This window comes from Peromyscus californicus, unplaced genomic scaffold, assembly GCF_007827085.1.
Source record: "Peromyscus californicus insignis strain IS unplaced genomic scaffold, ASM782708v3 Scaffold_21__1_contigs__length_65335640, whole genome shotgun sequence".
Taxonomy (NCBI): Eukaryota; Metazoa; Chordata; class Mammalia; order Rodentia; family Cricetidae; genus Peromyscus; species Peromyscus californicus.
The window spans coordinates 3,244,542-3,264,569 of record NW_026294514.1 but is presented as its reverse complement, the minus strand read 5'-3'; the positions used below and the strand labels follow the sequence as shown (position 1 = coordinate 3,264,569).

The following is a 20,028-nucleotide window of genomic DNA, read 5'->3' as shown; positions in this document are numbered from 1 at the left end:
ATCCTGATATTAACCTTGACCTCTCTCTCCATGTGCCTGTCAGCACATACACAAAAAAAGCTCCTTATTGAGATGTAAGACTTTTTTTTGTGTGCCAGATTTGTTGTTTGCTGTAGGAACAAAAAGAAAATTTATTTCTTTTAAAATTTGCTTAACAAAAATACTTTACCGTATGAATCATAAATATAAAATATCAACTTGAGCCAGAGAGGTGGTTCAGTGGTTAGAGCTCTTGCTGTCAAGCCAGAGGACCTACACGGTGGAAGGAGAGAACCGACTCCTACAGGCTGACCTCTGACCTCCACTCACGTGATGTGGCACATGTGTACACACGTACACAACACATACGATAAATAAAATGTAATCATAAAATTAAATAACAGCTTTAAAATGTAATTTGTAGAAACACTTTTAGGAAGTGCTTGTGATACCTTAGTTCTAATAATGTTTTCTACTTGTTTGATAGAAAAGTAGAAATTCATTTTAAAATATTTATTGGATACCCAGTTTGTGCCACACCTTGTTCCCTCTCCTTTCCTTCAGACAAAAAAAGATAATGAAGTTCAAAAGAAAGCATGTGATGAGTCTGGGTGATAAATGCTCTGAAGAAAAATATGCCAAGGGAAAGGGGTAGTGTTTTCCCGGGGAGGGGTGGGTACCACTGAAATGAGATGGCTGGAGTGGCCTGCCCTGACCTTTGAATAAAGACCTGGGGAGATGTTTTCTGCAAAAGAAAAAAGTGATTCAGAAATTCAATAAAAAAACAAATATTGGGTATAGATACCATTCGGGTCATGTTTTACAGAGACCAACAGGACAGGGAAGTGATTCTCAGCACGTGGGTCCGACCCCTTTGACAAACCTCTATCTCCAGGAAATATTTACAGTTCACAACAATAGCAAATTACAGTTCTGAAGTAGCAACAAAAAGAGTTTTGCGGTTGGGGGTCACCACAAATGAGGTTATATGAAGGGAGCTGTGTGAAAGGGTCGCAGCGTTGGGAGGAGTGAGAACCGCTGGTACAGAGGCTTTGCCTGGAGCTGGCTGTTCACACGTGTGTGCTTTCTGCAGAGGATGTCTCAGTGGTACGAACTTCAGCAGCTGGACTCCAAGTTCCTGGAGCAGGTTCACCAGCTGTACGACGACAGCTTTCCCATGGAAATCAGACAGTACCTGGCCCAGTGGCTGGAGAAGCAAGACTGGTAAGCAGAACTCACTGGTCAGGGAACGAGTCCCCCGTGGCCATGAAACCAAATTCATCAGTCATTAAGTTCTTTGTAGTCTATTCTATTATTATTTATTTATTTGTTTTTGGTTTTTTCGAGACAGGGTTTCTCTGTGTAGCTTTGCACCTTTCCTGGAACTCGCTCTGTAGCCCAGGCTGGCCTCAAACTCACGGAGATCCGCCTGCCTCTGCCTCCCGAGTGCTGGGGTTAAAGGCGTGCCCCACCACCGCCCGGGGTACTTTCTATTCTAAAACATATGTTCGCTAATGGCAAAAGTTTTAAACATTATGAAAATATTTGACATAGAAAGTCCAGGCTCCTGCTGATTTTTTTTTCTTTCTGGAGGTAAACACCATGAATAGTTTTTCTGTACAATCTCTGCAGCTTTCTATAATTTTTCATGTCACTTGTATGTGATAGAAATACTATGCAATTGCTAATAAAAAAAAAACAATGTCAACTTGAAAAGAAAAAAATAAAGCTAAGAAACGCGTTATCTTCTGATAATCTCAGTAAGGAGAGCAGCATTTCTTTTGTGTGTGTTGAGTAACGTCTAGAACGCATTGTAAATTCCGGTCTCCTAGGGAGCACGCGGCCAATGATGACTCCTTTGCCACCATCCGCTTCCATGACCTCCTCTCTCAGCTGGACGATCAGTACAGCCGCTTTTCTCTGGAGAACAATTTTTTGTTGCAGCATAACATCAGGAAAAGCAAGCGCAATCTTCAGGTACGAACGGGCTTTGCCGGAAGTGTCTCCCTGCTTGCTTCATTTCCCCTCGGCAGGTGCTACTCAGGACACACTCACTGGCGTTTAGAGAAGTTACAGGAATAAAGAAACTCTTTCTGTGGCTGCTGTTTATAAAGCATAAATAAATACAGTTTCTATTTGTTTTATAAACAAGAGTCTACAGATTTAAGTGTGATGCTGTAAAAACTCCGTTTAGCTAAAAATTGTTGTTAATATTTAGACCAAAGAAAAGGGGACTTCATTTTCAGAGCAGTGAGCTATGGTCACACATTAAGCTCCAAGAAATTTTAGTGACCAACACTTGAAGCCCTTGTGGGTCCCAGTGAAGATATTCCAGGACGAGGCAAGGCAAAGCGGGTCTAGTCCAAGTCACTCACCCGAGAGGCTCAGTCGTAAGTGGGTGAGTGACTGGGACTAGACCCACTTTGCCTTGCTTCTGGCAGACCTGTCCACCATTGGGTCTTTAGAGGTACTCCCAGTACACCCTTAGCCTGGCTGCCACATTTATTCTGTAGAGTAGAACTTCCTTGTTTTAATGGAGGTGAAAGGTCTCCTGTGGCACACCAAACATTTCACCCTGGGCAATTGGCCGCCTTTTGTTCTGTTTTCTTTTTGAACATATCTGTGAGTTGATGCCAGTGAGAAGGAAAATCATATTAAGTTTATAAACTTTGGCTCTTACTCGGGCTGCTTGGTGGTGACTTGTTGTAAGAACTTGATTGACAGAACTTTGCAAAGTGGCTTTGACAGTGGGAACAAAAAATGAGATGAATAATTTTTTCTAGTTAAAAGTATAGTTGTACTTCAGTTCCTGTGTTGAGGAATTAGTTGAAGACTATCATGAGTAGTTCTTAGATCATTTGCATTGTCTCCATATCCTAAGACAAGATAATTGACTTCAAAATTCCGTATGGATGGATACCAGAGCATTACCGAAGAGGTGTAGGTATGGCTCAGTGGTCAGAGTGCAGACTCAGTCTGCCTGAAGCCCTGGATTTTATACCTAATACCGCCCCAAACCCTCAAGATCCACATGTGAAAATATTTTGTTTTTGAATCAAATTGCTCAAATTTGGTAAGTTAAAGTAAATGTTGCCCTAATTTATGAAAGGAGTATTTTGTTTTTATAAAAATATGTCACTGGGTATGATGGCACATACCTTTAATCCCAGCACTCAGGAGGCAAAGGCACGCAGATCTCTGTGTTCCAGGACAGTTACGACTACATAGAGACCCTGTCTCAAAAAAACAAAAACCAAACCAAAACAACAACAGCAAAAATAAAATCCCTTAAGTCAGATTTAGTAGACAGGAAGTAAGCTTCTTGAGGAATAGAAAAATTTGTATTAAGCCAGATTTTACAGACTTTGTACTCATGACCTCTTTGTACTCAAGAAATTTTTCCACGACTTCATGCCTATCAGTAGATAAAATAGTTACACATATCAGGCACTTATTGATTAATAAATAAAAATAAATTTATTTTAAAACAATTATTTGATATATTTGTAATTTATTAAAGATGAAATTAAATTTACCTACGTGTTAATGGAGTCTTTGTCTAATATGGTAAAAGTCAAAGATCTATTCATTTTATTCAGGCTTGGAATGTCAGTAGGAAAGTACCGAAGGCTCTGTTTTCCATAAGTAAGCCATTATGTTACCAAAAGAGCAGCAAACTTTGTATGTAGACTCAAACTCTGCAGTTAATCACACGCGGTCCTCTGCAGTCTGAGCCAGGCTGTTAGACCCTGTGGCGTTGTGCTGTGTGGAGGCAGGTGCTGTGTGGAGGCAGGTGCCGTGCACAGCACCATGCTCCTGTGCTCAGAAGCAAGGCGTCAGTGGAATTAAACGATGCCACACAGGACGCAGTGCCAGATTCCAGTGTGTCTGACTTATAATTTACCTGTAGTTCTGCACGTTCAGAAGCCTTTCACGGTTGCCAGATTTTCTGTCATCCTCGTATTCCATTCCATGCTCACCTACAGTTAATCTGAAATTTATTTTTATTCTAACCACCTGTGTCTAGGATAACTTCCAGGAAGATCCCGTACAGATGTCCATGATCATCTATAACTGTCTGAAGGAAGAGAGAAAGATTTTGGAAAATGCTCAAAGATTTAATCAGGTACTTTATTCTGAGCGGGCGCTGACGGTTAGAATAGAAGCGTGTTGCGTATTTCACAGATATTGTTACCAGGGCCTCTCTTAAGTCACGGATAGCACACCTCTGGCTTTATAACTTCAGGAAGCAGAAACAATCAGATCCAGGGGTTTCTAGAACTGCGCTTTAAGAAGCGTCGCTGTCTAGATGAGTTGATTCCTAGTGAGAGTGAGGGCACAGAAGCGAGGCACTTGCAGGGAGGGGTGAGGATGCCATGCCGCGCTGTGACATGGCCGGGCGGGGCCTGTGTCTTCAGGAGTGGAAGCAGGCGGAAGCGTGGGGTTCTGGTAGCCTTGCCGAGGGGTGGCCGTGGAAGGTACACTCAGTTCATGGAGGGGGGAAAAGCACACCAGTTCAGGGTGTGTGGGGGACAGCGGATGACCACTCTGCAGTTGTGACTTGAGTCACTTGGAGAATGCTGTCTACCGAGGGCGAAGTCAGAGGAGGGCAGGAACAGGGTGTGTGCAGCGGATTTGGGAAGAGAAGAAAAAAAATCAGTAGGAAAATAAAAGCTTCATTTTGAACAGGATGAAGACACGTGTTAAATGTTCAGACACCCAACAGTGGGTGAATCAGAGTTATTATACCGCTGTGTTTGGGGACATGGCCTTGCTAGTCATCGTGGGGACTTTCCCAGCAACTGGGTTCAGCGAGGTTTTTGTGCTCGTAGTTGAGTTTTTCATTCCTTCCCTGAGAATTGTAGTGGTACTTGAGGACAAGGCAGGCAGGTGGCTGGGAAACCATCGTCGTATGAGTTCTGGCCAAACCGTTCCAGCCCTGGAAGGGGGATGCAGAGGACACGGTAAAAATCTGTGCCTCGTGCACTTCACCAACAGATAAGGCAGTGCGCTGTGCCACCGTGGGGAAAGAGAACCTAATGCTGGCCACGGCCTTTCTCCCCGCTTTCCTGATGACCACTTGTCTGTCACATTCCTGGAGAGCCTGGTCTTTCCTGGGGCATTCAGTTACTATTCCCCTACGACAGTGAAAACACCTTGATGGGCTGCGTACGTAGATATTACGTATCCTAAACTGAAGCTGGATGGTTCATTCGGTACCTACCCTAAAGTGCGTCAGCATTAGAGTGAAATCCGGCTGCCTTGACTCCCCGCAGAGATGCCTGCCTCCCAGCTGGCATGCGCATAAGAAGCCTGCAGAGGAAGTTCTTATTTAAGTGGGATTCTCATCCTAGCGGCAGCATGCAGTGAGTCTCCCTGCATGTCAGATACACTAGCTTGCAGGACAGACTACCCACCTTGGCACATCGGTGTGCCACTCTTCACGTCTGACCTCCAGCCCAGTGGGCATTGCAAGCGGCAGGGGCAGTCTCGGTTCTGCCACACCAGCCCCTCCCTCTGGCTAGTCGCGGGGACTCGAAGGCTTGCCCACTTTTTGAGCTCCTGTTAAAAAGGCATGTGACTTGGGGAGAGGTTCATTTTGAGCCTCCCACACGACACCTGAGGGTCGAGCACGTTGCCAAGGCCTCTTTGGGTGTGAAGGAGAGTCTTAGTTTTGGGGGTGGGGTGGGATGAGGCTGGGGAAGGTGAAAGGCACAGCGGGCGCCCTTGCCGCAGCGCTTTCGTCTGACCGGTCCCCGCTTGCAGAGGTCACCACGTTCTCTTCTTTATTAAGTACGCATGAGTAGGATGACAGGTCTGGTATGTGTGTGAAAATAATGCAGTTTTGGGGGAGAGTGGAATCAAGGCCATGTGGATGAAATGTCTTTATACATGAGTGTGGCTCCAACAAGTTAAACATGTCAAACGTGCAAAATGATGAGTCCGTTCAGAGCATTTCAAGAACATAGAATTATATAGATGCGTTGACACAGAAAGTGTTGTCGCCTGTGTGTGTGTGTCTGTGTGTGTGTGTGCCTGTGTGTGTGTGTGCGTGTGCCTGTGTGCCTGTGCCTGTGTGCGTGTGTCTGTGTGTGTCTGTGTGTGTGTCTGTGTATGTGCCTGTGTGTGTCTGTGTGCTTCTGTCTGTGTGTGCGCCTGTGTGTGCATGCATGTGTGTGTGCCTGTGTGTGTCTATGTGCTTCTGTGTGTGTGTGCGCGTGCGCCTGTGTGTGTGTGCATGTGTGTGTGCCTATGCATGAGCACGCTGAGGCCCGAAGAGGACATGAGAGCTTTCCTGTTTGCCTCGTCACTCTCCTCCTTAGTTTTGAGGCAGCATCTCCTACTGAGCAGGACGCTCTCCTTGGGCTCGGCTGGCCAGCCATGACTTCTCAGGCCGGCCTTGCCTGCCTTTGCCCTGGGGTTGCAGGAATGCTCTGACGTGCCTGGGTTTTACACAGTGATGGGTATCTGAGCTCAGGTCCTCCTGCGTTCCCAGCAAGGGCTTTTACCCACTGAGCTTCTCCCCAGACTACCTCACCCCCTCCCTTGTTTTTCAATAGAATTTTTAGAAAAAAAAGTTACATCACACGTATTTTTCTAGGAGACTGTAGATGTTTCACCTGCTGCCTTTGGTGCTTCTGTGGTTGCAGTGTTCCTGGGTCGTTAAATGCTTTAGAGTGGTCTGGATGATATTGGCATTCAGTGAGTGCCAGTGTGGTCCCAAAGAAGCAGTTCCTTAGCAGGAGATGGGGGTAGGGAGGAGGAGTGGAGGCAGGAGGGAAATACCAGAGTCAAGTGAGTGGACTGAGGCGGGAGGGTCTTGGGCTCCACCTCCGTTGCCAGGCTTTTCCACTAAGCAGCATACAGCACTAAGGCCGCTGTAAGGGAGGGTATCCCATTCTTAACATTCTGTCCACACCCCGGTCACCCAACTAGCCTTTGACAGTTGGGGAGGGGACCAGGAAGTCGGGATCCACCAGTGACCTCTCCTTCTATATGGGTATAGTGTATATAACCTGTGTGCAGCATTTGACAAACCTGAAGTAATGCTTACATGCTCTGTTAAGTTACACGAATTAATGGAAACTTGTACAAACCCTTGATGTGAATATGCCTACATTTCTGCAGCTTTATTAGTTTGCCCGCATTTTCCAGGGCTTGGGAAATGAGGATTGTTTTGTTTTATTTTGTTTTGGATTCACATATGGGGAGTCTGTAGTAAGATTCGCAATGTCTTAGAGGTAGGCAGGCCACAAAGTACAGAACTGGCTTTGGAATGTGACCAAGTGAGTAAATATATTGGGGAAAATTATGGCCATTAACACTGCGTTTCTCCTTAAGGCACAGGAGGGGAATATTCAGAACGCTGTCATGTTAGATAAACAGAAGGAGCTGGGCGGTAAAGTCAGAAGCGTGAAGGACCAAGTCATGGTGAGTACTGAGTGAATATCTGCATTTTTCTATCACTTCGAAAGGGAAAACGTTTAGGTTTCTCCCAGTGTAAACCTAATATAGTAACTAATCTAAGTTGAAAGAAAAAATCATTCTAAAGCTCTAAACAGAAGTAGACATGGTCAGCTCTGTGTCTCACGGCCTCTGCTTTGGCTTCTAAACCCCAACTTCTTTTTCTTCTTTGTGGCTCATGCAGTCAAGGTTGACTTTGCCTTCATTGTTGCCCCTGTCAGCCTTTTGCATCCACATTTCTCACAGGGTGTCCCTGGAGTTCCATGGGGCTCTAGATAAACGTGATCCATCTTCTAGAGCACTGTTTTACTCTAGGACTCAAGATGAACAAAAACCATTTCATTCAAATACATCTCAACACACTTGATTAGAATAAGAGGTCTACAGCAGTTTTTAGATGAGGCCCCAAGACAGTTGATGGAAGCGAATGACTGAGGGACCCTCCTGTCTTCCCAGCTCCACGTGATGGTTATTTATGGAAAAGCCCTCCCAGCTGAGAGGTTCAGAAGTGCCCCAGGCCTGGACTCGGGCTTCAGACAGCATCCTTCTGATCCCAGATTTTTGCAGCAGCTTTATTCTGCGGTCTGTTAGGGAAATGCTCCACTAAAGTAGAAGTACATGACCCTAATGTGGAAATAGCCAGGGGCATCCAGAGGAAGAATATGTAGATATGTGACTAGATCTCAAAACAATGAGGCTTATTTGTAGGGTGAACATACAATTTCTTGTTCAAGTTGAACTGTGTCAGAACAAGAGGACCCTGTTAATCACACCAGGACTGCCGCTGTCCCACGGGCACACCTGCTCACCCTAATCACACCAGGACTGCCCCAGTCACACAGGCATGCCTGCTCACCCTAATCACACCAGGACTGCCCCAGTCACCCAGTCACACCTGCTTACCCTAATCACACCAGGACTGCCCCAGTCACCCAATCACACCTGCTCACCCTAATCACACCAGGACTGCCCCGTCACCCAATCACACCTGCTCACCCTAATTACACCAGGACTGCCCCAGTCACCCAATCACACCTGCTCACCCTAATCACACCAGGACTGCCCCAGTCACCCAATCACACCTGCTCACCCTAATTACACCAGGACTGCCCCAGTCACCCAATCACACCTGCTCACCCTAATTACACCAGGACTGCCCCAGTCACCCAATCACACCTGCTCACCCTAATCACACCAGGACTGCCCCAGTCACCCAATCACACCTGCTCACCCTAATTACACCAGGACTGCCCCAGTCACCCAGTCACACCTGCTCACCCTAATCACACCAGGACTGCCCCAGTCACCCAATCACACCTGCTCACCCTAATCACACCAGGACTGCCCCAGTCACCCAATCACACCTGCTCACCCTAATCACACCAGGACTGCTCCGTCACCCAATCACACCTGCTCACCCTAATCACACCAGGACTGCCCCAGTCACCCAGTCACACCTGCTCACCCTAATCACACCAGGACTGCCCCGTCACCCAATCACACCTGCTCACCCTAATTACACCAGGACTGCCCCAGTCACACAGTCACACCTGCTCACCCTAATCACACCAGGACTGCCCCAGTCACACAGTCACACCTGCTCACCCTAATCATACCAGGACTGCCCCAGTCACCCAGTCACACCTGCTTACCCTAATCACACCAGGACTGCCCCAGTCACACAGTCACACCTGCTCACCCTAATCACACCAGGACTGCTCCGTCACCCAATCACACCTGCTCACCCTAATCACACCAGGACTGCCCCAGTCACCCAGTCACACCTGCTCACCCTAATCACACCAGGACTGCCCCGTCACCCAATCACACCTGCTCACCCTAATTACACCAGGACTGCCCCAGTCACACAGTCACACCTGCTCACCCTAATCACACCAGGACTGCCCCAGTCACACAGTCACACCTGCTCACCCTAATCATACCAGGACTGCCCCAGTCACCCAGTCACACCTGCTTACCCTAATCACACCAGGACTGCCCCAGTCACCCAGTCACACCTGCTCACCCTAATTACACCAGGACTGCCCCAGTCACACAGTCACACCTGCTTACCCTAATCACACCAGGACTGCCCCGTCACCCAATCACACCTGCTCACCCTAATTACACCAGGACTGCCCCAGTCACACAGTCACACCTGCTCACCCTAATCATACCAGGACTGCCCCAGTCACCCAGTCACACCTGCTTACCCTAATCACACCAGGACTGCCCCGTCACCCAATCACACCTGCTCACCCTAATTACACCAGGACTGCCCCAGTCACACAGTCACACCTGCTCACCCTAATCACACCAGGACTGCCCCAGTCACACAGTCACACCTGCTCACCCTAATTACACCAGGACTGCCCCGTCACCCAGTCACACCTGCTTACCCTAATTACACCAGGACTGCCCCAGTCACCCAATCACACCTGCTCACCCTAATCACACCAGGACTGCCCCAGTCACCCAGTCACACCTGCTCACCCTAATTACACCAGGACTGCCCCAGTCACCCAATCACACCTGCTCACCCTAATCACACCAGGACTGCCCCAGTCACCCAATCACACCTGCTCACCCTAATCACACCAGGACTGCCCCAGTCACCCAATCACACCTGCTCACCCTAATTACACCAGGACTGCCCCAGTCACCCAGTCACACCTGCTCACCCTAATCACACCAGGACTGCCCCAGTCACCCAGTCACACCTGCTCACCCTAATCACACCAGGACTGCCCCAGTCACCCAATCACACCTGCTCACCCTAATCACACCAGGACTGCCCCAGTCACCCAGTCACACCTGCTCACCCTAATCACACCAGGACTGCCCCAGTCACCCAATCACACCTGCTCACCCTAATTACACCAGGACTGCCCCAGTCACCCAGTCACACCTGCTTACCCTAATTACACCAGGACTGCCCCAGTCACCCAGTCACACCTGCTTACCCTAATCACACCAGGACTGCCCCAGTCACCCAGTCACACCTGCTTACCCTAATTACACCAGGACTGCCCCGTCACCCAATCACACCTGCTCACCCTAATTACACCAGGACTGCCCCAGTTACCCAGTCACACCTGCTCACCCTAATCACACCAGGACTGCCCCAGTTACCCAGTCACACCTGCTCACCCTAATCACACCAGGACTGCTCCAGTCACCCAGTCACACCTGCTCACCCTAATCACACCAGGACTGCTCCAGTCACCCAGTCACACCTGCTCACCCTAATCACACCAGGACTGCTCCAGTCACACAGGCACACCTGCTCACCTTTCTTACTTCTAAAGGGCAAGGTTTTCCACAAGCTTGTTCTTTTCCCCTACGGAATGCTTCACAGTGAGATTATAAAATCATTGAGACTCAAATGTGATAAGCAAGGGCTGGGGAGGTGGTTCAGTGGGTAGAGCACTTGCTGAATAAGCATGAGGATCTGGGTTCAGATCCCTAGATCCCATTTAAAAAGCTGGGGGTGTCCAATTACATCTGTAACCCAGATGTTCTGTGGTGTTATTGATACCGCTGAGGCTTGTTGGCTGTGAGCCTAGCTCCAGGATCAGTGAGGGACCCTGTCTCAAGGAAAATGTACAGGTCAGTGTACCAGATGGCAGTGGCTTAGTCAGGGTTTCTATTGCTGTGAAGAGACACCATGACTATGGCAGCTTTTATAAAGAAAAACATTCAATTAGGTGGCTTACAGTTCAAAGGTTTAGATGATTTTCCAGTATTGTCATGGCTGGACATGGTGGCATGCAGGCAGACATGGTGCTGGAGAAGGAGCTGAGAGTTCTACATCTTGCCAGCAACAGGAAATGGACTGTCTCACTGGGCGTGGCTTGAGCATATGTAAGACCTCAAAGTCCTCCTCCACAGTGACACACTTCCTCCAACAAGACCACACCTTCTGATCGTGCCACTCCCTTTGGGGACCATTTGCTTTCCATCACAGGCAGGATGCCGCATTATAATATGTACTGTCAATGTACCAGAGGGCAGGATATCATGTTATAATATGTACAGTTCATTATATCAGAGGACCAGGATGCTGTGTTACAATGTGTACAGTTCAATGCACCAGAGGGCTGGGAGACCATGTTATAATGTGTACAGTTCAGTGCAGCAGAGGGCTGGGAGACCATGTTATAATGCGCAGTAACCAACTTTGCAGGCATTTGGTTATCTATCATCCCAGACACAGATAAAGTCCCCATGATAAAGCCACTTTCCTGGTGTTCGTTTCTTTTCTCATCTGATGGTTCTGTCAATAAGGGATGCACCAGGGCTCACCTCTACTTGCGTTATGTTCAGCTGGAAGCCACAGGCTTGTTCCACCCTCTGAAAAATGTTGTTACATTCTTATTATTGAAATATTTTTGTGTAAAAGATTAGAGTTCTGTAAGGCTGGCTCATCTTTCAGGGTGTTAGAAAACTTATTTATGTCTTTATTTGCAGAGCATAGAGCACGAAATCAAGACCCTAGAAGATTTACAAGATGAATACGACTTTAAGTGTAAAACCTCACAGAACAGAGGTAAGAACAGTGTCTGTTGGCTGTATTTTTCCCTGTCTACAGTAGTGAACGTTTGCCAGGTGTTTCTGACTGGTCGACTGCTTTGGGCTTCTTTGATGACCCAGGTCAGTCTGTTTCAAGTGCTTGGTTCTGCTGACCATTTGGGCCAGATGTTTTCATTTGCAGCACTGTCTCCATGCCTGTGATTCAGCCACCAGATGTGCATAGTACCACCCACCAACCCCCCAGTGGTGACAGTCAAAATTGTCCTCGGCCATTGTCAGATGTTTTCGGGGGAAGAGGACGAAATATTTCTTGACAAAGATAGACTGGTACACAGATGGAGTCTCTGTGTCCTGACACCCATGGACACTGCCGTGGTGAAGCGTTTCTCAAATGCAACAGCAACATCCCCTGTTTCATTGTTGCCACTTTTTTGTAAAATGATAATAGAAACTAAAATGACCCAGAGGACCAGTCTAGAGAACACAGGGCCCTGGTAGTCGGTTGGTCAATAGGGAGAGGTTATTAGTCTAGCTGGGAGAAGACATATGGGGAAAAGGAGCCCCGGCTGCTGCCTTCTGGCTTGTCTGCTCCTCCCTCCAGGCCGTAGTCGTGCTTTGTGTACACTTACGTGACGCTTTGCACTTGGTTATAATCATTCAAGCAAAATTCAGACCATGACATAAGTAGCAGATTTCCAGTTTGACGTGGAAATTTGTAATCTTCCAGTTTACGTCGTTTGCTGAGAACTGGTTCTTGGTTTAAGTGTGGATGCACCTGTTTCTGTACTTGGGATATTTTTTCTCGTCTTTTCAGTGAATACTGTCTTAGTATCTTTCCCTGTTGCTGTGAGAAAATACTCTTAACGAAAGCAGCATAAGGGAGAAGGGTTTCATTTTAGCTTACAGTTCAAGTACAACTGGTCACAGTGGGGAGACAGTCAGCCCGAAGCCTCGCATCAACAAGCAGGAAACAGAGAGAGACAAATGCAAGCTATAGTTAAGTCCCCTCTCTCCGTGGTACAGTCCACGATCCCTGCCCAGGGACTGGTCTGCCCACAGTCAAGGTGGGTTTTCAGTCCCCGTAATCAATAACCCCTCACAGGCACACCGGGAGCCTGTCCCCAGGTGACTCTAGATTCTGTCAAGTTTACAGTGAGCATCAAACAAGAGCCAGACTTTTCATTTTTATCACGTTTCACCTAAGTTTGTGTGAACCTTGGCTTCAGTTGGATTGATCTTCTTGCACATGTGTAGTTAGAGTTTTTCTCTCCGAGTCCTGCCAACCCCGGCAGTCCCGTAGCCCACTTATAAAATAAACACACAGATGTAGCTAGAGTTTTCCTGCCTGGCCCACAGTCAGGATAAATGTCTCTCATCTGCCAGCCCCACAGCCACTCAAACCCGACCAAGTAAACACAGAGACTTATATTGCTTACAAACTGTATGGCCGTGGCAGGCTTCTTGCTAACTGTTCTTATATCTTAAATTAATCCATTTCCATAAATTTATACCTTGCCACGTGGTTCGTGGCTTACCGGCATCTTCACATACTGTTTGTCATCGTGGCGGCTGGCAGTGTCTCTCTGACTCAGCCTTCCACTTCCCAGCTTTATTCTCCTCCTTGTCCCTCCTACACTTCCTGCCTAGCCAATGGCCAATCAGTGTTTTATTTATTGACTAATTAGCAACACATTTGCCATACAGAACATCCCACAGCACTTCCCCTTTTTTTTCAAAAAAGAAGGTTTTAACCTTAACAAAGTAAAATTACATATAATTTGGGAATTTGGTCGTAGCTTCTCTTACTACTTCCTGCTGGGGGGGGTGCTGTATATTATGGGGAAACAAAGAAAATTTTAGGATTATGGAATAGTCTATGAGGGTGTATCATCTGAGCCAGTTGCCTTCAAACCATTCTGGATGTTGGATCATCTGGGCCATGGTGTCATCAGAGACCTTTCAGGGGGTCTTGGCTGGTCAAACCTGATGTATCTTAATCTGGAACAAATCCATAGCCTCTGGCTTTCTGTGGGAACAAAAGAGACTCTTTTCCAAAGCAACATATTCTTATATCCAAATTTTGAAGTCAAGGTACCTTTAAAATACACATTTTGGCATAACTCAACAGCTTTTACAATCAAATGTTTTTCTGCAGTTAAAAATCCCAAAGACAACACAATCCAGATTCTCTGTGTAATACTCATCTTTACGTGGCTTATTTTTTATATTAATTTTACTGTCTCTTTAAAGACTTTATTTTTTAAAACTATGTATTTGTTTATATAACTTTATATATCACCTTTTTTGTCTCTTTCAAGCTTACGTATATTTTACACTCATTGTAAACTATTACATCTGAATCTGTCTTATTGTGAATCTATTGCCTTAAACTGCAGCAGCTGTGGCTGCTGGCTCTGCCCACCTCAGCTTCCCAACATGGTGGTGGTTTACCACGAGCTCTGGGAGCCATCGTGGGTCCATGCTTTTATCCAAGCAGCGTGTAGTCCAGAAACCTCTCTTTTTGTTTTGTACCAGCAAAGGCTAAATCCACCATGCAGCTTAATGGGCCACTTGCAGAGGCCTCATTCCCACCATACTGCAGGTCGAGCACGCATGCTAGGAACCCACCAGTAGCTCAAACCAGCAGCTGCCGCTCATTTGAGAGAGACAATTAGGAAGCTGTTTTTATCTCCGTTTTAGAATCTTTTTTCTCAGTTTTTAAGTGGAAACTCTTGCCACCACGTTGGACGCCATTTGTAGCTAGAGTTTTCCTGCCTGGCCCACAGTCAGGACAAATGTCTTTCACCTGCCAGTCCCACAGCCACTCAAACCCAACCAAGTAAACACAGAGACTTATATTGCTTACAAACTGTATGACCGTGGCAGGCTTCTTGCTAACTGTTCTTATATCTTAAATTAATCCATTTCCATAAATCTGTACCTTGACACATGGCTCGTGGCTTACTGGCATCTTCACATGCTGTTTGTCATCGTGGCGGCTGGCAGTGTCTCTCTGACTCAGCCTTCCACTTCCCAGCTTTATTCTCCTCCTTGTCCCGCCTACACTTCCTGCCTAGCCAATGGCCAATCAGTGATGTATTTATTGACTAATCAGCAACACATTTGCCATACAGACCATCCCACAGCACACAGATGCTTATATTATTTAAACTGCTCAGCCATTAGCTCAGGCCTACCATTGTCTAGCTTTTACTCTTATACTCAGCCCATTTCTGTTCATCTATATGTCACCACGTGTTCTGTGCCTTTACCTGCTGCCTTTACATGATGTTCCCTGGATGGCAGGCTGGTGTCTCCCCTTCTCTGCCTTCCTGTTCCCTCAATTCTCCTCTCTGCTCGTCCCGCCTATACTTCCTGCCTGGCTCCTGGCCAGTCAGTGTTTAATGTATCAATCAACCATCCACACAGCACACATGTATACTTCTCTCCTTCGTCCACAGAAAGTGAAGCCAATGGTGTGGCGAAGAATGACCAGAAACAGGAACAGCTGCTGCTCCACAAGATGTTTCTAATGCTGGACAACAAGAGGAAGGTAGAGGCTGCTTCCCCGTTCAGAAGAGAAGGAATTTCAGTCTTTAGTCACGCTTTGTTCAGTTTGGGGGTAGTCACTCCTCTCCTCCCACCACGCGAGTCCGGGGAACCAAGCTTGGGCTCGGCAAGTACCTCTATCTGCCGGGCCAGCCCACGGCCTGGAAAAGTGAGATCTATAGCCACTCTGCATAGAGCTCCAGCCGAGAATGAAGAGATCTGTGCTTTGCTTTAAAAAAAGTCTTTCGAAGTTCAGTAGTTACACACGAGTTTATTTCACCTCGGTTCTTCCTTTAGGAGATAATTCACAAGATCAGAGAGTTGTTGAACGCCATCGAGCTCACTCAGAACATCCTGATTAACGATGAGCTCGTGGAGTGGAAACGAAGGCAGCAGAGCGCCTGTATCGGGGGGCCGCCCAATGCTTGCCTCGATCAGCTGCAGAGCTGGTAAGATTTTCCTGGAGTGGGGTGTTGCCACTGGTGCACGGGCCACAGACACTGAGGAAGAGCACCCTTAGGCTGGGAGTGAAATGGACCCTGTCAGCCCTGCATTGGAGACTCTGACAGCGTTCAGCCTCTGGCCCTAGAACATTTGGGAAAGGCTGCGGCCACATGTTCATCCACATCTGCTTGGTTTGGACATGCCTCATCTGACTACCAGGATCCAAATGACATAGTTGTTACCTACCCCATTTACCAACTTGAAGCCCAATACTTATTAAAAGCAAAACATCTTAAGGGATTTTCCAGGCTTAAGTGAAGCAATAGCTTCTTATGGGCCAGCCATCCATTTAATCATCCATCCACTAAATAACCTGTGAAATGTTGGCTGGCCGGTGAACACTGTTCTGGGACCTGGACACCCAAAGAAGACTGATGTGTGGGGCTTTCCCCTCGAGAGCTTTGCACTGGCTGAGAGTGAAGGGCTACTTTAGGGAAATGGGGAGGCATTTGTTCCAGCAAGAGGTTCATGTGATGGAGGAACAGACGTGAGGGCATGCAAAATGGCCTGCTGGATGGCCGGAGAGGGGACGCAGGCGGGGTACAGCAGCAAGAGGCGCCACTGCTGACCGAGGAAGAGCTCAGCCTCTTTCTTGAACCGACTTCGCTCAGCTGGCACTTGAAGCGAAGCAGGGTTCTCTCTTACCCAGGCTCTGCCTTTTCTCTGCATCTTTGTTTAGAAGGGTCACCTGGCAGCAGGCTGGAGGACAGAATAAAACAGAAGTCCATCAGCCACTTTACTGCAGTCTGTTACTGTGGTCCAGGGAGGTCCAGGGAGGCCTTTGAGAACTGCTGAGGGTGGAACAGAGGGATCCTGGGATGAAAGCAAGGGGGGTGGTGGGCTGAGATGGCATCCAGGGCCGGAGGTCTAAAGATGGCCACCAGGCACCCAGGGCCGGAGGTCTAAAGATGGACACCAGGCACCCAGGGCCGGAGGTCTAAAGATGACCACCAGGCATCCAGGTCCAGATGTCTAGTGGGGTTATTTTCTTGAGACTGAACTATTTTTTTTTTTAAGTTAAAATTAACATGCAGCCATTTGTCTTTATTCTGTAAATTGTCTGTATGTCCTAAATGGCTCACTGGTAGAAAGAGTTCCCCAACCCTGTTTGACCTTGCACCTTGAGGGTACTGCCTCCCTGGGCCCTCAGCTGGTCAGCCCTGGGCTGTCTGGAGACCGTGGTGGTTGCCACAGGTGACAGACCCCTTTCAGTGGCACTGACTCTCAGTATGTAGATTGCCATTTTCTCTGTGAGTCGCCATTTGAAGGGATCTTCCGGGAGACACTGGGCAGATTCCCCCAGACACCCTCTTACCTTCTCATGTCCTGCCGAGGAGCCCCTGGTAATGCTCCGAGCTGTAAAGCCACCAGGAGAAGTAGGTGTTTTCAGCCAGGAGAAGGTGTGTTTTCAAAGATGTTCTGCCCTGGCTCTCTGAGTAGCGTAGCGCAGCGCTCCCACGTGCCTGCCTCAGAAGCTGTGACACCTCCAGCAGCGGTCACTGGCTTCCTCCTTGGGCAGGTTTGTGGGGTGACCTGAGCCGCCTCTCCTGTCGTTCCTCCCCTTCCTCTTCTCGGCTGCCCCAACCCCGGCCCCTCACAGTGTCTCTAGGACGCCTTGTGGTGTCAGCCCTTCCTTCAAGCATTGCCACCCGAAGGCATCGGCTTTGCTGGTCTCCTGTCAGTCCTCCGTGTGCTGCCCTTTGGAAATCCTAGATACTCTGAAGTCAGAGGTCACCTGGAGCCCTGCCCTGGTAGACCTGCTTTGAAAGGGTTTATTTCAGCTTACAACCCTCAGGTCACACTCCTTCACGGGGCGGAGGGGGGGGGAGGGGGGGGAGTCAGGGCAGGAACCCGAAGCAGGAACCTGAAGGCAGGAGCTGAAGAAGAGGCCAGAGAGGGGTGCTGTCACTGGATTGCCCCCTTTGGCTCGCTCAGCCTGCTTCTTATCACCCCAGGATGACCAGCCCAGGGTTGGCACTACCCGCAGTGGGCTGGACCCTCTCACATCAGTCACTAATTGAGGAAATACCTCCAGGCTTGCCGAGGGCAGTCTGACGGAGGCTCTTTCTCCATTGAGGTTCCTTTTCCCAGAAAAACACTAGCTTGTGTCAGGTTGACACAAACGTCCAGGACAGTGGCTTTCAGAACTGCGCAGAGAGAGAGAGGCCTTTGACCGTGTTGTAATTCTTCAGTGCTATTTTTTTTTTATCTCTACAAGTGAGTGAGCCTGATGCTACCACGGGTCCCCATCTCCCGGTCCAACACCACACGTCAATTCCGTGACTCCCCCTAAGCCGGGCTGCTTTGGGACTGGCTCACGGAGACTCACGTGTCCCCTCCCAGGTTCACCATTGTCGCAGAGAGTCTGCAGCAGGTTCGCCAACAGCTTAAAAAGCTGGAGGAGTTGGAGCAGAAGTTCAACTACGAACAGGACCCCATTACGAAAAACAAGCAGGTGTTGTCGGACCGCACCTTCGTCCTCTTCCAGCAGCTCATCCAGAGGTGAGCCCGGGAGGAGTGGCTTTGTCCAGGAGAACACCCGTGCCGTTCAGCTGGGAAGGCTGCGATGGGCTGTGCAGCTTCTTACTGGCACTCGATTCTGCCTGAAGGCTGGATCCTGCCAATCGATGCCTCTACCTTCCTTTGGCTTCCTAGGGAAAGTGTAGTGATTTTCTTTCCTTCTGCTCCTCAGCCAGTCTGTGTCTGCCTCCGCAAGTCTGACCTCAGAATGCCTCTCCCCTTTTCCCTGTACTGCGGCCTCATCGTCTGTCAGGCTCTCATATCCAGTCTTCTGCTCTCCTGACTCAGCCTCCCAACCCAGCCCTTCACAGCCTTTCCCCCTAGGCTCTGAGACCCACAGCAGGCTTCTGGGCTGGTCCCTCATTACCTGCTAGCCACATGGTTCCCTCAGGCTACACCTTCAGGGCCCCTTCCCGCAGTGACCTGGAGGCCACTGCACACTTAGGGCAGACTTTACTTTTCTTACCCAGTTTGTAGGCTCTCTCCAATGTTTTCAGTCCTTCAGTTTTCCCACCTACCTCCTCTTTGGGAAAAAAAATCATTCATTTATTTTTTACCGCTTCAACTTTGATGGAAATGCTGATTTATCTATGCTTTCCTGGACGTTGACAGCTCATTCGTGGTGGAACGACAGCCATGTATGCCAACTCATCCCCAGAGGCCGCTGGTTTTGAAGACTGGGGTGCAGTTCACTGTGAAGTTGAGGTAATGAAAACATAGTTCCATACGCTGCCTGTCCTGGAGTTTGTACCTTTAATATCCCCCCCCCTTTTTTTTTTTTTTTTTTGGTTTTTCGAGACAGGGTTTCTCTGTGTAGCTTTGCGCCTTTTCCTGGAACTCACTTGGTAGCCCAGGCTGGCCTCGAACTCACAGAGATCCGCCTGGCTCTGCCTCCCGAGTGCTGGGATTAAAGGCGTGCGCCACCACCGCCCGGCCCCCCCCCCTTTTTTTTTACCCTGACTTCCTTCAGACTTACAATACTCCCGCCTCAGCTTTCCAAGTGGTGGGATAACAGGTGTGCACCACCACATCCAGCCCTTTAATTTCCTTCTATAAAATGGCTCTGTAGAGTGCTCTAGAGAAAACAGTTTTCTAGTAGGCATTTTAATACGAATTCTTCCTTTGAATAGCCAAGGATTAGCTCAAAATAGAACAGTAACTAGTGGAGTTGCAAATATACACATGTGCCTGTTTTTTTCTAATTGTAAAATAGTGCATTTTCAGAGTAAGAGGAACTTAGAATTTCAGAAATGTGTATGAGAGAAAGTAAGTTCCCAGCAGCCTGCCTCCCGATGAGCATAGGCTCGTAGTGGAGCTTTGTGAATCCCGCGTAGACACTGAAATAGTAGATTATGGCATCCGCATTTTTCTGTGAGTGAATTCCTATCTTTCACCAGGCTGTACCAGTGGTCTGGGATCTAAATATCTGTGGACAACTGTGGTAAACAACCCATGTCTATCCCCCCATAATTCTGTCCG

The 20,028-nt window shown here is 48.1% G+C and overlaps 1 protein-coding gene across 1 annotated transcript in view; it reads left to right on the top strand.

The window, feature by feature from the left end:
- The window catches only part of Stat1 (signal transducer and activator of transcription 1), a 43,528-nt gene that overhangs the window by 2,798 nt on the left and 20,702 nt on the right, over positions 1 to 20,028 (top strand). Inside the window, exons 3-11 of the mRNA XM_052749425.1 lie at positions 1,073 to 1,203; positions 1,812 to 1,956; positions 4,007 to 4,105; positions 7,321 to 7,410; positions 11,914 to 11,992; positions 15,438 to 15,529; positions 15,823 to 15,974; positions 18,373 to 18,531; positions 19,162 to 19,254. Of these exons, the coding sequence (XP_052605385.1) occupies positions 1,076 to 1,203; positions 1,812 to 1,956; positions 4,007 to 4,105; positions 7,321 to 7,410; positions 11,914 to 11,992; positions 15,438 to 15,529; positions 15,823 to 15,974; positions 18,373 to 18,531; positions 19,162 to 19,254 (1,037 nt within the window). The 5' untranslated portion in view covers positions 1,073 to 1,075. The remainder of the gene's footprint in view (positions 1 to 1,072; positions 1,204 to 1,811; positions 1,957 to 4,006; positions 4,106 to 7,320; positions 7,411 to 11,913; positions 11,993 to 15,437; positions 15,530 to 15,822; positions 15,975 to 18,372; positions 18,532 to 19,161; positions 19,255 to 20,028) is intronic.